The sequence below is a fragment of the Strix uralensis genome, chromosome 2, assembly GCF_047716275.1.
Source record: "Strix uralensis isolate ZFMK-TIS-50842 chromosome 2, bStrUra1, whole genome shotgun sequence".
NCBI classification, from domain to species: Eukaryota; Metazoa; Chordata; class Aves; order Strigiformes; family Strigidae; genus Strix; species Strix uralensis.
In genome coordinates this window covers 25,725,570-25,742,676 of record NC_133973.1, presented here as the reverse complement: position 1 = coordinate 25,742,676, position 17,107 = coordinate 25,725,570, and the positions used below count along the sequence as shown (strand labels likewise).

Below are 17,107 nucleotides of genomic sequence, written 5' to 3'. Positions count from 1 at the left end.
CTTCCAACCTTCCCCCACCAGACAGCAGTCAGCTATGGCAGGCACAAGGCAGAAATGTGTATGTTCCTGTGAGTTTCCCCTCAACTTCTTTCCAGGTTTTTCCTGTGATACTGCCAGGAAAGTGAAGAACAAGGGCTAGAAGCAGGGCTGGGGGAAGTGGCACCTGAGAAGATGGTGCCTCTGGGATTTTTGAATGTGGTAGAGAAGGAAGTGGAAGCAGACCAGGGGCAGGTTCTGCTCCATGTTTCTCCCTGTGAAAAGGAAAGAGTCCTGGTGCCCTTCTGAGCCTCACTATCACTTTAGGCTATGCCCTCATACCCTGGCTGTCTCACCCTTCCTTTCCCTAACCCAAGCAGCTTAGCTGGAAAAGGAGGCCGAGCAGTAGCTCCTCAAAGGGATGAACAGTTGGGTCCCTCATACTGTCTCCAACCAAGTGAAGGTCATCTGCCCAGGCAGAAGGCCCTGGGAGAAAAGCCCCAAGGACCTTCTGGGGAGTCTCAGCAGTTAGTGGCCCATGTGGGGCAGAGCCTTTCAGGGGTGGTGGGTGCGTATGAGTAGCCCCACAGGATGAGGCTGGGACCTGATCCCCAAATGCCCTAAAGGCATAGGAGAGTTGCTTTTTGGAGGAGAAAGTGCAGGAGAGGTGAGGTATGTGCTGAGCAGGCCGTTGACATGGCTTCGTTTGTGCTGTCAAGGGAGCCCGCTGGTGCCACCGTGTTTGGTGGGTTCGTTGGGTACTGCAAAGCCTGAATTAACATTGAACTTGAGGCAGCCAAGTGTTCCCTCTTTGTTTATTACAGTGAGTGTCTTTGACATCAGGTGTCTGAGGAGAGTGGAGGTTGCAGACCCTGGGTGATGTTCTTACTGCAGAAGTGCCTTTTCCTGCCTGCCCTACATTTTTTGGATGGTTTACTTTGGTAAGCTACTGCTGCATGAAAACATTGGAACATACCATGCTACTTCTGCCTCCACTGCATCTCCTTTTTCAAAGTAGACCTGTATGTGAGGACTACATATATATACATACGCTGAAAGAGAAGGAATGGCTCTTTGGCTTTTTTGACACTAGTCCATCATTTTCTTTTCTCTCAGACTTCGCAATTATTCAACCTGCAGCTTTTCCCAACTGTGGTCTGAAGGTAATCTGAAGCTGTAAGACTATGTCAGCCCACCAGTAAGCACAGAAAACCCTCCTCCCCATAAATTAAAAAAAAAAAAAAAAAGTAAAAATTACCATGCACTGATGCCATTCCTCAGATGATTGTTTTCTCTGGACCTTGCAAAAAGGGTTGGTCTCTGAGGTACCAAAGTCCACCTCCCCTAGCCTTGCACCTAAAACTTATTAATCAGTTTAGGAATGGCACTCACTTCAGTCCTTTCCAGTTCCTCTGCAAGACTTCCAGGTAAGGGTGGGCTTGGAGAGGAGCATGAAGGTGGGGAAGGGATGGGGACAAGGTTGAGGGAAGGGGAGCCCCAGATGAGCCTGCCTGTGGCACTTTGAATGGTGCGAGGCAGGTAAATGTTGGCATGAGAAGGTTCTGCTCTGTTGGGAAGGTACTGTTGGCCTCACTTGGGGGAAAGAAGAGGAAAACAGAGATGAAAAGCCAAAAGAGAAACATTCTGTCACACCAGTCTCTCCAGGACTTTCAGAAGGCAATAGTTACTTGGGCAGGGTTGTTCTTAGTCTAAAATAATTTATAAGCTTCTAACAGTTTTGTGCAAGTGATAGTATATTTAGTTAAACTAGATAGCACTCTGTTCTTAATGTAGGAAGACAGGCTTTCTTTTTTACCTTCAGGAAAGGGTGGAGGAATCATTCACTGCAGTAGAATCACATCTTTGAGGAACTCTCTTCAGAGAGTCTCCATCACTTCTCACCACCTTTCTAAAACAGCAAATATGGTTTGCTTGCTATCAGAAAAGAAATTAAGATCTTACTTGATATTAACCAGGTGTCAATATTAGAGCAATATAACAGGACTGTAGCCTGAAACTTTATTCATGTACTTTGGGTTTTTTTTATTTTTTTAAAAGCAATTAATGGGGATCTTCTCTTAGTTTCTGAAGATTGCAGTGACTGAGTTGGTATTAAATTTGAAGAGTTTTAAGAACTGTAATAAAAATGAAAATTAATATTTATGTGGCCTACAGAAGCATAGGCATGTTTAACTGAAACTTTCAATAAATGCACGTAACTTGTCCTGCTGCTGTAATTAGTATTGAGGTTTGCATTAAAATCTACTAGCAAAGAGATCATGCACCTGACTTCATTTTCCTGGGATTCTTTCACAATGTGATTCTGTAATGCTCAATTAGATACAAAAGACATGATTTTCAGTTATTTGAAATATTTTTCAGTTATTCAGAAATCACAAGGTCAAAATGAAAAATTAACTATGTGGCAAGTTTATAGCCTCAAAAATTACCTAAGTATAGATGCCAATATGCATGTCCTAAAAATCAGCATCAAGTGACATCTGCCTGTATGTCCACACAATAAGCAGTTTTGGTATTTTATGGATTTGCAATCATAATAAGAATGTATTAACTAAATGGGCATAATGTCAGAGCAACGTAAGTATTTTTTTTTAATTAAAAATAGTGTGTGAGCAGCAAGATTTATTTTTCAATCAGTCTTTACTTGTGTAACAGTTAAAATATGCCATGAAATTACCGCTTCATTATGTTGTTCCAGTGTCAATATGATCAAAGTAAGTGATTTGCATAAAATCAGAAAGTTATTTTAAGAAACCTGATCAATACATATAGATTGTAGTAAACAGCAATGCTGCGAGGAGGTTTTGAGTAAGCTAGTTATTTTATATGGAATATAAATAAAATATTCCATATATATATGTGGAATGCCAGATACCCCTTGAGTGTTTACTGGAGTAAGGAATTCTTGTCTTCATTAAGAATTCCTTCATTAGTTTTCTTTATCTCCTTATCCCAGCCTCTGCAATCATTTCAGAAAAGGCACCTCTTCGCTGTAACAAATTATGTGGTGTATCATATTCTAGAATCCTTCCTGCATCCAGAACAAGCACTCTACAATGCAAAAGCAGAAAGATTACAGGAGAATTAAAATCAGCTCTTCAACAATATTTTCCAGTCCCAATACAGATAGCTCTGGATAATGGGAACTCTTATTTAGAAGACATATATCATCGCACTAGGTAATTCATTAGCTTCTAAAGCTAGGAACTCCTCTATTTAAAAAAGCCTTTTGAAAATGGCATTTTTGCTTAATTGGTAAAAATGCTACAGTCCAGTCCATTTACTCTACAGAATTAAGTGGTCTTAATAGTAGCTTATACCTGTACCTTAGAAGGAAAAATAGTAAATTAATTCTGTAATTAGAAGGGGAAAACAGAACACAGGTTATTGATATTTAATTAATATTGATGCTCAAGGCTTTTGTGATACCTTGGATTGTACAGATACAAAGACACTAAGGTAAAAAGTGTTGGAGTGTAAAATTTAGTAAGTTTGAAAACCGATGCATTTAAAGGAAGCCATTTATTTTTAAAATGGCTTACCAAAACTTACTTACCTCTCTGAATCCATGACTGTATGTAACCTGTGGGCTATAGTTAATACTGTGCAGTTGTGAAACTCTCTCTTAATGGTGGACTGCACCAGGTTATCTGTTTCCATGTCAACAGAAGCTGTCGCCTCATCTAGGACCAGGATTTTTGTCTTTCGTAGCAAAGCACGGGCCAGACAGACCAGCTGTCTCTGCCCAACACTGTTAAAAATACATTTGAGAAGGTCAGGTCAGGCACATTGAGGAAGGGGAGAACAATATAAAGCTGTGATTACTGTGGAGCCTGTCTGTCCTATCGTTCTTAACACCACGTTATACTTCTGAAAAGACTAGTGAAATATGTTCACCTTGTTTTGGAAGTTTTGATTTCTTCTTGCTCAGCATACCAATAGGTATGACTCAAACACCTGTGGCTGAACTTTGTAGTGTAAACCTAGTCTTGCCTTCAGTTTCTATATTCACATTATAATGGGGACTCTGAATAAACCAGATTGAATGCTAAACCAATTTTTATAATGTTCAGTGTAAAAGTCTAGATACTCCTGTATGTAAGCTGCCTTCTAGAAACTGCCTCTTGAAAATGGTCTGTCAAAAAACTTCAAGCTGATATTCAATACATTCCATTGAAAACCTGCCCCTCTGCTGCCAAAAGCTTCAGTATTTGTCTCCTAGATCTTAGAGTCCTTTTATTTCAGGTGTCACCCTCCTTACATAACTATGGGTTAATGTTTTACAAGAAAAAAATTAGTTGCTTTGCCTAAGCAAATAAAGCAAAGGAATAAGCTCTCTGCAGTTTTGCCTTCTTTCCAGGTTTGGTGGGGTTTGTTTTTTCTTTTCTTTTTTTTTTTTTCCTTTGTTCCGTTTCATCAGGCTTTTAAAAATTTAAATAAATGAGCACTTTTCTATCCAAATCTAATTATGTGGTGCATGAGCTGTCCCCCACCTCTGACTCCTTTACACCTATTCATATACTTTAGCTGAAAACAGTCTTCTTCCTTGGTTTCCCATACAGCACAGGCCATAGGACTTTACACAGTTGTGACCACTTGGCCACCTCAAAGAAACTTGTACTACCAGAATATATCTACATAGAATGATGGGAGAAGTGTCATTTTTATACTGATGCTTTCTGAAGGAAATTCTCTGGAAAGAACACATAGTTTTACAGTACCAGAAAGTAACTGCAATAGCACTTTCTTGTTTATGTACCTGAGATTTTCACCACCTTCTGAAATCTCATGAAGGAGCTTCTTTGGGAGCGACTGGACAAAATCCTTTAAGTCACACAGTTCCAGTACCTCCCACAGTTCAAGATCAGAGTGTTTTCCAAGGGGATCCAAATTTGACTGCAGTGTCCCAGAAAACAAAATGGGGTCCTAAATAACAGCAGAATGTGAGTGCACAATTCCAACACAAACTCAAAGCAGTCTGCCATAAATTCTTACATTAACATAGAGAACTGGGACAAATAATTTTGGAAATGAAGGTTTTCAAGGGAAATTGTAACATTTTGAAGCTGGTGAATGAAAAGACAAAAATCACGTGGGATCTCAGTGTGCTCAGTTCTTCATTAAGGTGAAATATACATTCTCTGTGCTATTGGTTCTGTGGCTGACTAAAGACCTGCCCAGCACCTGGCAACTGCAACAACATATGAATTATTACTAGTGTCAGGTTTGTGAAGCACTGGATACTACATTCCTGAGCACTGTTAAGAAAAATTAGAAGGCTATAAGTCAAATGTTCTTAATGTCCTATAGGAATGGTGACATATTCAGCAATAAGAACAAAAGCAATTATTGCATAAATGAGTATCACTAGCTTTTGTGCACTGAATACAGCAGGAAATGTCTAGAAAAGTACACATAGACTGGTACATGCCAGGATGCATATGGGTCACATCCAGCACTTAAAAACTGTAGAAACAAGTATTCAGTAAAGTCTAAACACTTTTTTTTGGATACACAAAAAGGCCTTTTTCTTAAAAAGGCAAATTTAAGAAGTCAGTACCTGACAACATGCAACTTGACAAACCTGCACAGATTTATAAACGGAACTGATATTTTAGAGGCAGTGAACAGACACCTTGACTATGCAGTCACAGTGGCTGTGACCCAATAGGTAGACTGTAAAAGGCCAACAACATTCACTAGCAAGTTACATGCAAGCACAACAGTGACAATTTTGAGGTAGCTAGGTGACCAAAAAGGACTGTTGAAATGTTATGAGATCTCATGCATATTCTTCATTTAAACTTCATGTTATTTGCATTAGAACATTGTTAAATAATTTGCAAATCTGTACTTTAATATGATTTTTAAAAACAGTTTGTATGAGATATAGTTGACTGATCTGAAAAAGTATGTGCACCCTGAAAGTTTTGGTATCTTGCCATGCCCTTTTTTCTGTCCCAGACTTTTATCTTCATCCAGCTCCATTCTCCCAACCTACTGAGTTCAACACTCCTGACTCCACCTACTCTCTACAAGCTCCAGTCTCCATTTTTCCATCCTTCCAGTTCTAGTTTCCTTGACTGATGCCAACTTGTTAGTTCGCTGAACTTTCCTGTACCTCTCTCAATTTAGTTGCCTTGATGTGGATCCAATATACTCCACCCACAGTAAATCAGACCTTCAACTGCAGTTGAGAAAATACTGTGTAATTTACAACTGTCAGATGTTGTGCAGATTCGTAGACTACTAACTGCTTAAAACAAGATAAATGTTAAATCCAAGCATGTATGAATTGTGTTTTGAAGTCCTGCAGCATAACCAAATTTGGTTTAGTATTGTCATTTCTGACCCAAAAGTTATATCAAAAACTGTAAATTTATCATTCCCCTGAGCAAATATATTTCTCAAAGGTAAAGCAGCCAAGGATTTGAAGGAATATATACTTTTTTTTTTTTCTATTCAGTTCATTCTTGGAAAGACCCAAGCTATTTTGGTTTAAATATTAGTCTCGTCTCCATGCAGTCTATGGTAGACACATAGAGGAAATATTACCAGAGTTCAAGTTCCAGAAAAGCTAAGGAAAAAAAATAGACCTTCCTCTGGAAAGTGTCAGAAGAACTTTTTATAAGTGATGTTAACATCACCCACGCACAAAAATTGTTTTATGAATGGCATTCAGGGAACACACAAGTCTTCAGGTGACCATTACATTTGCGTTCTAGGTTTTACTTTATACTAGAGCATTTCCGTGTAAATCAGTTTACCAACATGAACACAATCCTAATGATATGTGAACAAATCTTGAGTCTCCTGCCCTGTTCTGAAATAAGCAGGGACAGCTTTACATGACACACCATAGCAGATTAATTTAAATACATATTACATGATTTGTGTATACATCACTTTATTCCCTACATTCTTCAGACATAATTAGAGTTGTTTTAAAATATTTTTGCCTTCAGGTGGGACTTGAAAACACCATATGTAGCTATACACATACAGATTCTGGAGAACATGAGTTATTCTAGCTAAGACTGTTAAACTAAACTTGGCATAATAAAACCTAATATCATACTTGTGGTCTCCCTGTTTTGAGGCTTCTTCCATATAACTGCCAACATGTGGTTGTGACATTTTTCAGGATAGCATTATGCCAGCAGTACTGAAGATTACTGTCTAATCAAATAGCTAAGATTCTAAAAAATTCAATTCTAAAACTTGATAGGCCATAACAGAGCCTGTTTTCAAAGATCAGTAAAATTCTATTGGAGTTTTATGCCTCTGTCTCTTGGCAGCCTGTGGACTTTGGGGTTATAATTTCTCAAAAAAAAAGTCTTGTGTTAGTCAAAAAAAATAGTTATCTCTAAAACACATCTCACCTGTGGAATAATGTTAAGATTTCCACGTAGGTCATGGAGTCCGATAGTTGATATATCAATTCCATCGATAATTATTTTGCCTTCAGATCCCTCTAGAACTCTGAACAAGCAATTTGTGAGTGTTGATTTACCAGCTCCTGTTCTTCCAACAATTCCAACCTGAAACAGAAAGTTTTCTGGTAAAGACTGTAACTTTCCATGCTACACATTCTATATGAAAAATGATTAGTGAATTCAGTTTCAACTTTCAGTTCAAAAGTTCAGTTTCTTTCACTAACATGCAATCCCATAGGTGGATAAAACTGTTTAAAACTCAATTTTGCAACAGGTGACTCAATCACAGCTCTCCCTCAGAAGCTGTATGGCCTATGCCTGGTTCAGGGGGAATCCTTTCCATTTCCCTTCCCTTTTGTGCAGCACTCCTCAGCTCAGACCAATGACTCTAACCTAGGTCTCATTTGCTGTTCCTTGATATCAAACCCAAAGTTGATTAGCACTAACCTGGCAGCGTATTTCCTACAGAAATATTCAGCACAGTGTCCAAGAGGCTTAATTTCAAGTTTTGAACTTCCTTAAAACTGCCAAATTCATAAAACATTATCTTGATTTCTTACAGAGATAAGAATTTCTACACAGCAAGAGAAAATACTTTTCCTTTACTCATTTGCCTTTTCTTTAATGTCTTATCCACTTAACATCTTCCCTGTTTAACATCATCTGGCTCTATCTAGTATTGGAGTCTCCTCATATGAAATCTTTTTGAAGTAGAAAGTTGGGAAACAGAATTTTATACCTCTGATTTATTTCTTATTATATACAGTACCTTCTCTTTGCTCTGTGTCTGAAAAGAGACATCATTCAGGGCTAAACCAAGATCCTTCCCGTACTGAGCCTTGTAGTTAACAAACTCTATTATTCCTTTATCGGGCCACCCCACTGGTGGTCTTTTTGGCATTATCCACGGTTCCTGGAATTAAAACCATTGGTATTAAAGTATATGACAGTAAAAGTGTTACAAGTTAATAAAAACATTAGGAAAATTATATATATCTTCAAAATCCCATCAGGTTTAGGAAAATTCCAATGCAATATAAGGGGAAGAGAACCTACCATTCCAACTGGGTTTTTTAGGGGTTTTGGTCTGTGGGTTTTTTTAACAACATCTTATACACTGATTTAAAAAAGTAAACTCAGTTTAACTGGGTAGTTGCTAATAGTCTCGTACCTGTTCCATCAATTGACAGGACCAGAATTTAATCTGATGCCTAACCTCCCAGATATTTAAAATACATATTTTATGAGAAACATTTTGCTTTAAGGAGTAGGAGAGAACAGAAAGATGTGAACAAAAGTTAAGAAACATAAACATGGTGGAAGGGTAAAAGAGAATGAAGAAGTGGAAGTTAGTCTTGTTTCCGAGACAGACCACGGCTCATATGCCTCCATCCTTGACATGGGCACTACTTTCAGAAAAGCACATAATCAAGGCAAACTGGTTTGAAACAAATGTCTCTCCAAACATGAGGTGAGTAACAGTTAGGGGTCTGACAGACCTCTCCTCCTCTCTTCTGCTCTTAAAATGTTCCTCTTAGTTGCACATAGCATGAAGAGTTCACCTGTAGCTTCATCAGTCTTACTACAAAATCTTTTGCTATGAAGGATGCCAAGAAATTTACTGGTTACAATAGGAACAAAACTGCATGACTATAAATGTAATGAAGAAGCTACATTTTATTCTCAATGTAAAAAAAAAAAAAAAAAAAAAGGTATTTAATAACAAATTAAAACCTGCTATTACCACTCACCAGTATTAAAGTCAATCTAGGGTAGTCATTTTCTATGCACATAAATTAAATATTCAAGAAAAATGCTCACCTCTTTATCCATTTTTGCATATTCACAAACTCTTTCAATTGAAACTGCATTGGTCTCGATTTCACATGCTTTACGCACCCAAAAATTTAGACTCTGAATTATCTGGGGAAATAGTTGCATTGTAAAACGTAAAAAATTGACTCTACTAGAATACAGCATACCGATTTCAAAACTTACCCTGAATTTAATCATCTCATAAGCTGGATCTTTAATCACAGAAGCGAAAAAGTGTACAGAAAATGATGGCACACCAAATGAACTATCACTTAGAAAATCACTGATCTCAGCGTTCCTCTGAGCACTTCTTGTCTGCTTTCAGACTGCTCAATGGCTATTGTAATTTTCACTAACATAACATCTCCTGAAATCTGAAACTACTTCAGGATCAACAGAAAGTGTACAGTAATTGTATGACATGCTGAAAGGAAAAACATATATGGCTCATATTGCTGGTACATTATTGCATGATTACCTAGGTAAAGTAAGCTAGCAATACAGAACAGAGAATTTGTAATGGAGATTTGGTCTACCATGTCTGCCAAATTTGTCATCTTCAAGCACTGGGAATGTTTCTGCAGACAGAATTGGTATCACTTCCATGGTTACATATTCCCACTTCTATAGGAAAAAAGTCAGCCAAAAGAATTCTTAGAATCAACCTTTCTGAGATGCTGTGTGTAACTAAATAAAGAATGGTGTCAATTTGACATCAGATGAAGGTGAAAAACTGTGCAGCACCTTTGAATGTCATCACCAACAAGTACATGATGATATAAAGGAGATTGTTCAATCTCTGAATAATAGAAAATGGAACTCTTGTGAGTTGAGGGTGCTGTGGATATGCCATAACAGGTAATTATCTATTGATTTTTTTGTATTTTTATTCATCAGTATCTGTCAGCTGTGTTTCTGAAGCACTTACCACAGTGAGAATCTGAACACCAGTAGACTCCTAAGTGTCACAAGATTAAAGGAACTTTGATTCTTAGTTTGTTTATAGGTGATACTTAAGATTTATTTCAACTAGCAGCTTATCAATACAGTTTACCTTACTTCAAGACACATTTCAAATGTGGCTCTCACATATTACTTTTACAAGGACAATGCCAAAGTGAATGATTTTACCAAACTTTTACGTAAACATTCCTACATAACATTCAGTAAGTGAACAAGAACAAGAAATCAAATATGAAGTATAGTTGTACACAACTAGGCTTCTAATTTGGTTTAACAAAACATTTGAAAATTAACCATACCTAGTTTAATTAACTTAACTTTTAAGTATGTTTTAATAATTATTATTTAATCTAAATTTAGAAGTGGAAAATAATTAATGTGAAGCTTCCCAAAATTAATGGAATTCAAAGGAAAACTGTTCTGCCCACGGGATTGAGTTTTGTTGGTGCCACCGTGTATATTCACCTGCTCAACTTCATTGTATGTATCTTTCTCTTTTCATATGCAATGTAGTAGCAGCAAAAAATTTATACCATTACTTACATTTAGAGCATAGGATATCGATAAACCCACTGTAGAAGAACTCACTGTATTTCCAGCCAGTACTACAAACAGCGCAGCAAAGAACACCATTAAATTTCCCAGAAACTCAAGTCTGACAGATAGCCATCTGTAGTAAATCAAGGCAAAGAAAAAAGTGAATTACCTACAAAATTTTTTATAGTAGAGTGAATATATTGCTAATATATTTTTGCTAGTAATTGCAATTTACCCACTTTACAAAAGAGATAAGTACTATAATTCCCATTTTACAGATGGACAGGGGAGGCAATATGATATATCTAGAACTGGTAGCATTGCTAAAAACAAAATGCAGGTCTCTCAACTCCCGGCTAGGGCTCCCTTCACTCCTCATACTGCTTTCCTACTTTTCATGTCTGGAAAAGATTCAGGTATACGACTGCAAACCAGAACTGAAAATCTTCTCCTTACTAATCTCTACCTGTAACTGAACTGAATCATGAAGGAAGGAGAGGAAATGGACTTACATCCTTAAACCCAAGATTCCACTCTCAAGACCTACCTGGTGCGTGTAGGTACAGACACGAGGTTACTTCCACATGAACTACTGAAATATAAATTCAATTTGTTCATGAACTTGTAAGACGAACTGTTAGTTGAAATGTAGTACAGTCCACACTCATGACCTATGGGTAAACTTATTTTATCAGTTTGGGTTTGTTTTTTTTTTTAATATTCTTATCCCAGGCAGCATACGCATATTTTCTATAAACCTACTAGTTTCTGGTACATAAAGAAGAAATCATCTTAGTGCTTAATGTATGCACTCATTACAAAGAGAGGTGGATAAATTGTTCTTGTCCTTCTGTTTCTCAGTGCGTTTACTCTGACTAAAGGTAAACACTTAGTTGTGGAACTCTACAGAAGAAGGTCTCAGTCACAAATGCAGAACTGCTGTCAAGTACCTGTTTGAGATGACATTGTTGTAGAAGTAAACTAAGTTCTCATACACAACATCATCATGTTTTCTAATGAATCTCTCTTGGTGGCCAAACGCTCGAATTGTTGATCGCCCTACAAGAGTCTCACTGAAGTGGGAGATCACAGGAGAATGCGATGCTCCTGCTAGCCGTCGAATTTGCCGTGAACTTGCTATGTAGTGTCGCTAATAAGGAAGTACAGACAAACCAGACATTTTAAGTTGCTACAGCTTCTTTTCACTGTTTGAAATATTTGCCATATTTATTTCTAGTTAGGTAACCTATTAAGTAATTCCTGTAAATTTTGAATATGAAAACGTTGGAAGAGTCTACACAGAAAAAAGCTATTCACAAACAGTATAGAAAAAAACCTCAATCTGTCTTTTGGGACACAGCAACATTGTAATGCTGACATAACTGCAATATATAACTTACTGGCAAGGTTAAAATAAGTGAACATTATTTCCAAATTCTACAGAAAATGCGCTACAAGAGGGGTGTAGCAACTAACTAAAACTTCTATGTAAACTTTCAAATTAGAATGCCCCACTTCTTTCTCAGATGAAAATCAGCCTTTATTTCTTCAATGTAATGACATCTGTATTTAAATTCCTTAGCAGAGACTGAATCCAGGCACTCTTTTCTATCCTCTATATTCTTATTTTAAGAATCTTTTAAGGTCTTTAATGACAGACCGTGCTATGAGCATCAGGAAACAGTAATGAAGTCATTAGTTTTTCTGCAAAATTACTTTTTGGTTTCTCAGTAGCATAACTGACACTCCAGACAAAAAATAGCACAGGTAGTTTAGGCATCATTCTATTTTACATCTGCTGTTTCAGGGTTACCCTTCCACTTTTAACTTTCACTATAATGTACACCCCATTTCTTCAGGTAACTTAATCAAATTTCTTCGTGGGATCTAAATCAATATTGTATCTTCCTAAGAAAAAGGAAAATATAAAGAGAAAAACATAAGTCATTAAAAGTTCCCAAGCATTACAGTATATATTCAGGAAGTGATCTAATTTCCTTTTAAGAAGCCTGAAGATTTTTTTCTGACATCAATTTCAGATGTGTTCTGTATGTGTGTGTAAATATATATATATGTTTGGTTTTTTCACAATAACAAATAATTTGAGCCTGTATTCTTGATTGGACATTTCATCCACATACCTCTAGAAATCCTTATAAAAGCTTAATGCACTTACTTGGATAGTAAAATAAAAGTATCCCAGGGGAATAACTACCACTATGAATAGTGGTGAGGCAGATGTGATAACTAGAATGGTTCCGATAACATCTACTGTACAATTTAGCCAAGTTCGTAAGTAGTAATGGAAACGTATGTCCACCACAAATAAGTCCTGTAACAATGCACAGAAGAATCAAGATTTTGTGAGTAAATTCCACTAAAAACTTTGAAAAAGCAACCTTTAAAAATGGAATCAAACTAAAATTTCTTGAATAAAAATTAGTAGGATCCCCCCAATTACATCCTAATGAAACATATTCAAATATTATTTGTCTACAAGTGAAATAGACATAATAGCTTTTAGATTACTCATGGCATGTCAGAGAACAGGCTCAGAGTGTGTGAAGTCAAAAAGAGACAGCTCTTGCCATTTTGCTGTTCAATACTATTTAGCTTACATAAAGCATATCAGACTGAAAAGGAGCCCAGGAACTCAAATACTAACTCTTGTATACTCCTGTTAATAATTCTAGAAGTGTACTGAAATATTACTAATCTCTAACTGTACCTGGTAAAGCTTTTTTAAACTCAGTTTATAATATATTGCTACCAAACACTAAGGGCTTCAGTGAAACCTAAATCAGCTGATCTTTTAGTGTATTACACAACCATTCTTGAGTCCATCCTAGAGAAAGCAGCCATCGACAGTTACTGTGTATCTGAAGCAATTGGTAATGAATTGTAACAATCTAGTTATGGTGAGAGAGGGAAGTAAAGTCATACTAAATAACACTTGTTTGTGTATTAGAGGTTGCAATTAAAGCCAGAACACTACAAAAATAGAAAACAACATTCACTTTAAGTCTATATACCTCTGAGAATGTGAAATTAAAGTATTTATTAGTTTTGACAATAACATTTGATTCTGATATGCAATATACTATCAAAGAAAAATATAGGGTTTTTTAAAAACAGATCACCTTTAGGTCTGGTAAACTTGCTGCACTGCAGGACTGGTCTTTGAAGAATGGCCTCCTAATGATCTTGGATAGGTCCTAATGATCTTGGATAGGCTCTATACTTCTACTAATAATGTGTTTTGATGATTTTGTAAGAAAATAGCTTGAGACAGTTTTTATGCACTGAAACAGCTTTTTATTGCTAGATATTGCATTCACTTACTTAGATATTTTTAATTTTTCAACAATACTAAATGGAATGAAATCTGTAGTCACTCAAGCTTCATTTTCAAAAAATGGAAAATATGCATGAGTTTTCCCTTTACCTTTGTGAACCTATTGATGATCTGGCCAACTGGATTAGTTTCAAAATGCTGAAGAGGAAGGTGCAATACATTGTCTAACAGCTGATGATGAAATGCCCGAGAAGCAGACAGGGACCCCCTGGTGAGCACATAAGCACCACAGCAAACAAGAAGACCTTGTGAACGGATAAATTAAAAGACAGTATGAATGGCTGGGAAGGGAAAAGGAGATGGAGTTTGTTTTTGTCGCTGTTTTCTACCACAGTGAGCAACCCAACAGCACTTCATATCTTAGCTTTACAAATGTATATATTTGTATTTTGCCGATACATCTTAGTACTTCATAAGTATGTTTTTCCTGCAATTACGTCTCTCACACTAGCATGCCACCTCACATCCACAATCATTTCCTTCCTGAGATGTCAACATAACTTTATTAGGTTACACTTGGAGGTTTGAAGAATTCACAGAAGTATCATAAAATTAAATAGCGTTTTCTTGTACATGTCTGTGTATCTTTTCTCCTCTCCCAAGCTTAAACTATTACACTGTGTCCCATACAATTCAGTTTATGAAACAACCAGCATTATTTCTTTACTAATACACATTCAGGCAGATCAAACTTGGCAAATGGTGAGAAAACAGTCATAAATGCTTATACTTGCCTTGTAAGAATCCCAGAAGCCCATAGATTTGAAGTTTATAGTTTTGTGATTGTTTCCATTCTGTGAAGTCACTAACTTTTGCTGTTTCTGCAGTCCAGGTGCTAAGCCATAGATTTTGTCCAATGGTTAGCGCATTTTGTCCTAAACAAGCAGCTATGGTTAGCCACATCCATCGCCAGTTGAAGGCTTGGAGGTATTTCAAAACAACTGACATTTTCATCTGAATATATAATAAAAAAGGAATATACAAAAAAAAGTTACTCTTAAAATCATTACCATTGTTGAAGGACCATACACATTATAGAATGGGAATTGGATACATTCAATTCAGAATAAATCTAAAGAATTTAACTAAATCTGATAACTTACGTATATAAAATCATACTGTAAAAAGGTTTCCTCTCCCACTACACTCTGCTCTTTAATGATACACAACATAGGCAGTCTTGCTTGTGACACTTTCCAGTGTCAGACTTAAAAAATCTTACGTATGTAGATTATACAAAACAAACAAACCAAACCAAAAGAAAAAAACAACCAAACAAACAAGAGTGCAATTCTTGGGCAGTTTGTATGAAGCAAATCTTACTCTATTCATTAATGGAACTAGAAACTTTAGAACTGCCACTCTGGGCTACTGGAGCCAAGGAAATTAGTGTCATCAGGAGAAAGTTCTCATCCTAGATGAGGACTAATGGGATCAAACTCAGCTAGGCCACTTGAAAGGTATGGCAGATTCTTGGATTTCATTACAGGGTCTGGAGTGAAATGAGCTCTAGTTGGCACAAACTCTTCCGTCTGTTCTGCAAACTCATTCTTTTCAAGACCTTATTTCTACCATCTTGCTAGAAACTCATACTTTCTATCCCCCTCCACCCCCTGCCCTGTTCCTATTTTAATTAAACTATAGCTTCCCAGGAAGTTTTGACCTTCTCACACTATTTCACTTGTTCTTTTCCCTCTCCCTAGCAACTGGCAGGTTTTTTTAAAGGAGACTGCAGAAAGTGTGCTTCTAATGTAAAACAATACTGCAGCAGTATTACCATGCAAAATTTCTAGTCTCTGCTCCAGCACACAGGTATTTAAACTTCCTAAAGGTAAGACAGACAGAATATTTTTCTAACAGAGGTAAAATCTTTTTTTAATCTTCTTCTTTCTGAAATATGTAAAACAGACTGCTGGGCGTAATATGAAAACACAGCCAGCAGCAGATCATCAAAACAGAAAAATCTCAGATGACAGACTTAAAATTTGGCAAAAACCTGTAAGACTTTAATTTCAGTAATGAGATGTCAGGCAACCTTAACAAGAAACACAAAACTGCAACTGCAAAATACATTTTTATGAAAACAAATGTCAAAGTCTTTTCTATTAGTGATACTTACACCACCAGTAGCAACTTTTTCCTTAGTGTTAGCGAATATTTTCCATTGATCAAAGGAAGAACTGCAAACAAGAAACACTTTCAAATCTTCTTGTGAATCATCATACAAAGAATATATCATTTATTCCTAAGCAAAAATGGATACTATAAAATTTTGTAGAATTTTGCTGTGGAGACACGAACTGTCCTCAGCTGTTCTATTTTTGTTGTTAAAAGTAACATTATGGTCAGAAGACAACACTAGGTATGGCCTTTTCCCTTCTTGTATAATTATGTGTAGACAAAAACTGAGCTTGTCCTGCGTAGGCATCAGCTAGAGATGTAAGACTGTCCTTTTCTGAGGCATGTAAGTGTGGGGCAACTTGGGTCTACCCTCGTCCAGGCCCAGGATTAGGGCTTACTATTTGACACATCCAATTCTACTACTTCAGGACCAGGGTGGTTAAGCTTAAATGTCCTGCATTGTCTGAACTTGCTAGTTGAGTCTCTTCTACTTCATCTTTGCACTATCTTCTACCACTGCAAATACACTGCTACAGTGCTTTATAAATTAATCTAGAAGGTCATTCAACTATCTGAAAACCCAGAAGTTTTCTTAGAGGTGCAAAAAGACAAATCAATGTTACAGGGGAAGAACAAAGGGCATAAACAATTTGTTAATACACCAAGCAGTCAAATTGCTGCTTGGGAATTGCGGGTGCATTCACATCAGTGACTTCAGTTGGTCTTCTGAAAGTCCCTCATTCCTGCTAAATGTACTTTGTTTCACACAATGAAGCAGCCCATGAACTGGACCTCTTGAACTCATGCAGCACATTAACCTGATTTCTTTTGTATAAAGTGAAACCAGAAGATGAGCTGCAGATACACGTTCTCCAGCCAACTG

At 36.9% G+C, this 17,107-nt stretch overlaps 1 protein-coding gene across 1 annotated transcript in view; it reads right to left on the bottom strand.

The window, feature by feature from the left end:
* Nucleotides 1-2,604: 2,604 nt before the first annotated feature.
* LOC141938986 (multidrug resistance-associated protein 1-like) overlaps nt 2,605-17,107 on the bottom strand; it is a 39,849-nt gene continuing 25,346 nt past the window's right edge. The window contains exons 17-28 of the mRNA XM_074858023.1: nt 16,223-16,283; nt 14,838-15,057; nt 14,194-14,348; nt 12,925-13,080; nt 11,699-11,898; nt 10,755-10,881; nt 9,255-9,356; nt 8,203-8,346; nt 7,380-7,538; nt 4,757-4,923; nt 3,554-3,748; nt 2,605-3,048 (exon numbers count right to left, since the gene is read on the bottom strand). Of these exons, the coding sequence (XP_074714124.1) occupies nt 2,937-3,048; nt 3,554-3,748; nt 4,757-4,923; nt 7,380-7,538; nt 8,203-8,346; nt 9,255-9,356; nt 10,755-10,881; nt 11,699-11,898; nt 12,925-13,080; nt 14,194-14,348; nt 14,838-15,057; nt 16,223-16,283 (1,798 nt within the window). The 3' untranslated portion in view covers nt 2,605-2,936. The remainder of the gene's footprint in view (nt 3,049-3,553; nt 3,749-4,756; nt 4,924-7,379; nt 7,539-8,202; nt 8,347-9,254; nt 9,357-10,754; nt 10,882-11,698; nt 11,899-12,924; nt 13,081-14,193; nt 14,349-14,837; nt 15,058-16,222; nt 16,284-17,107) is intronic.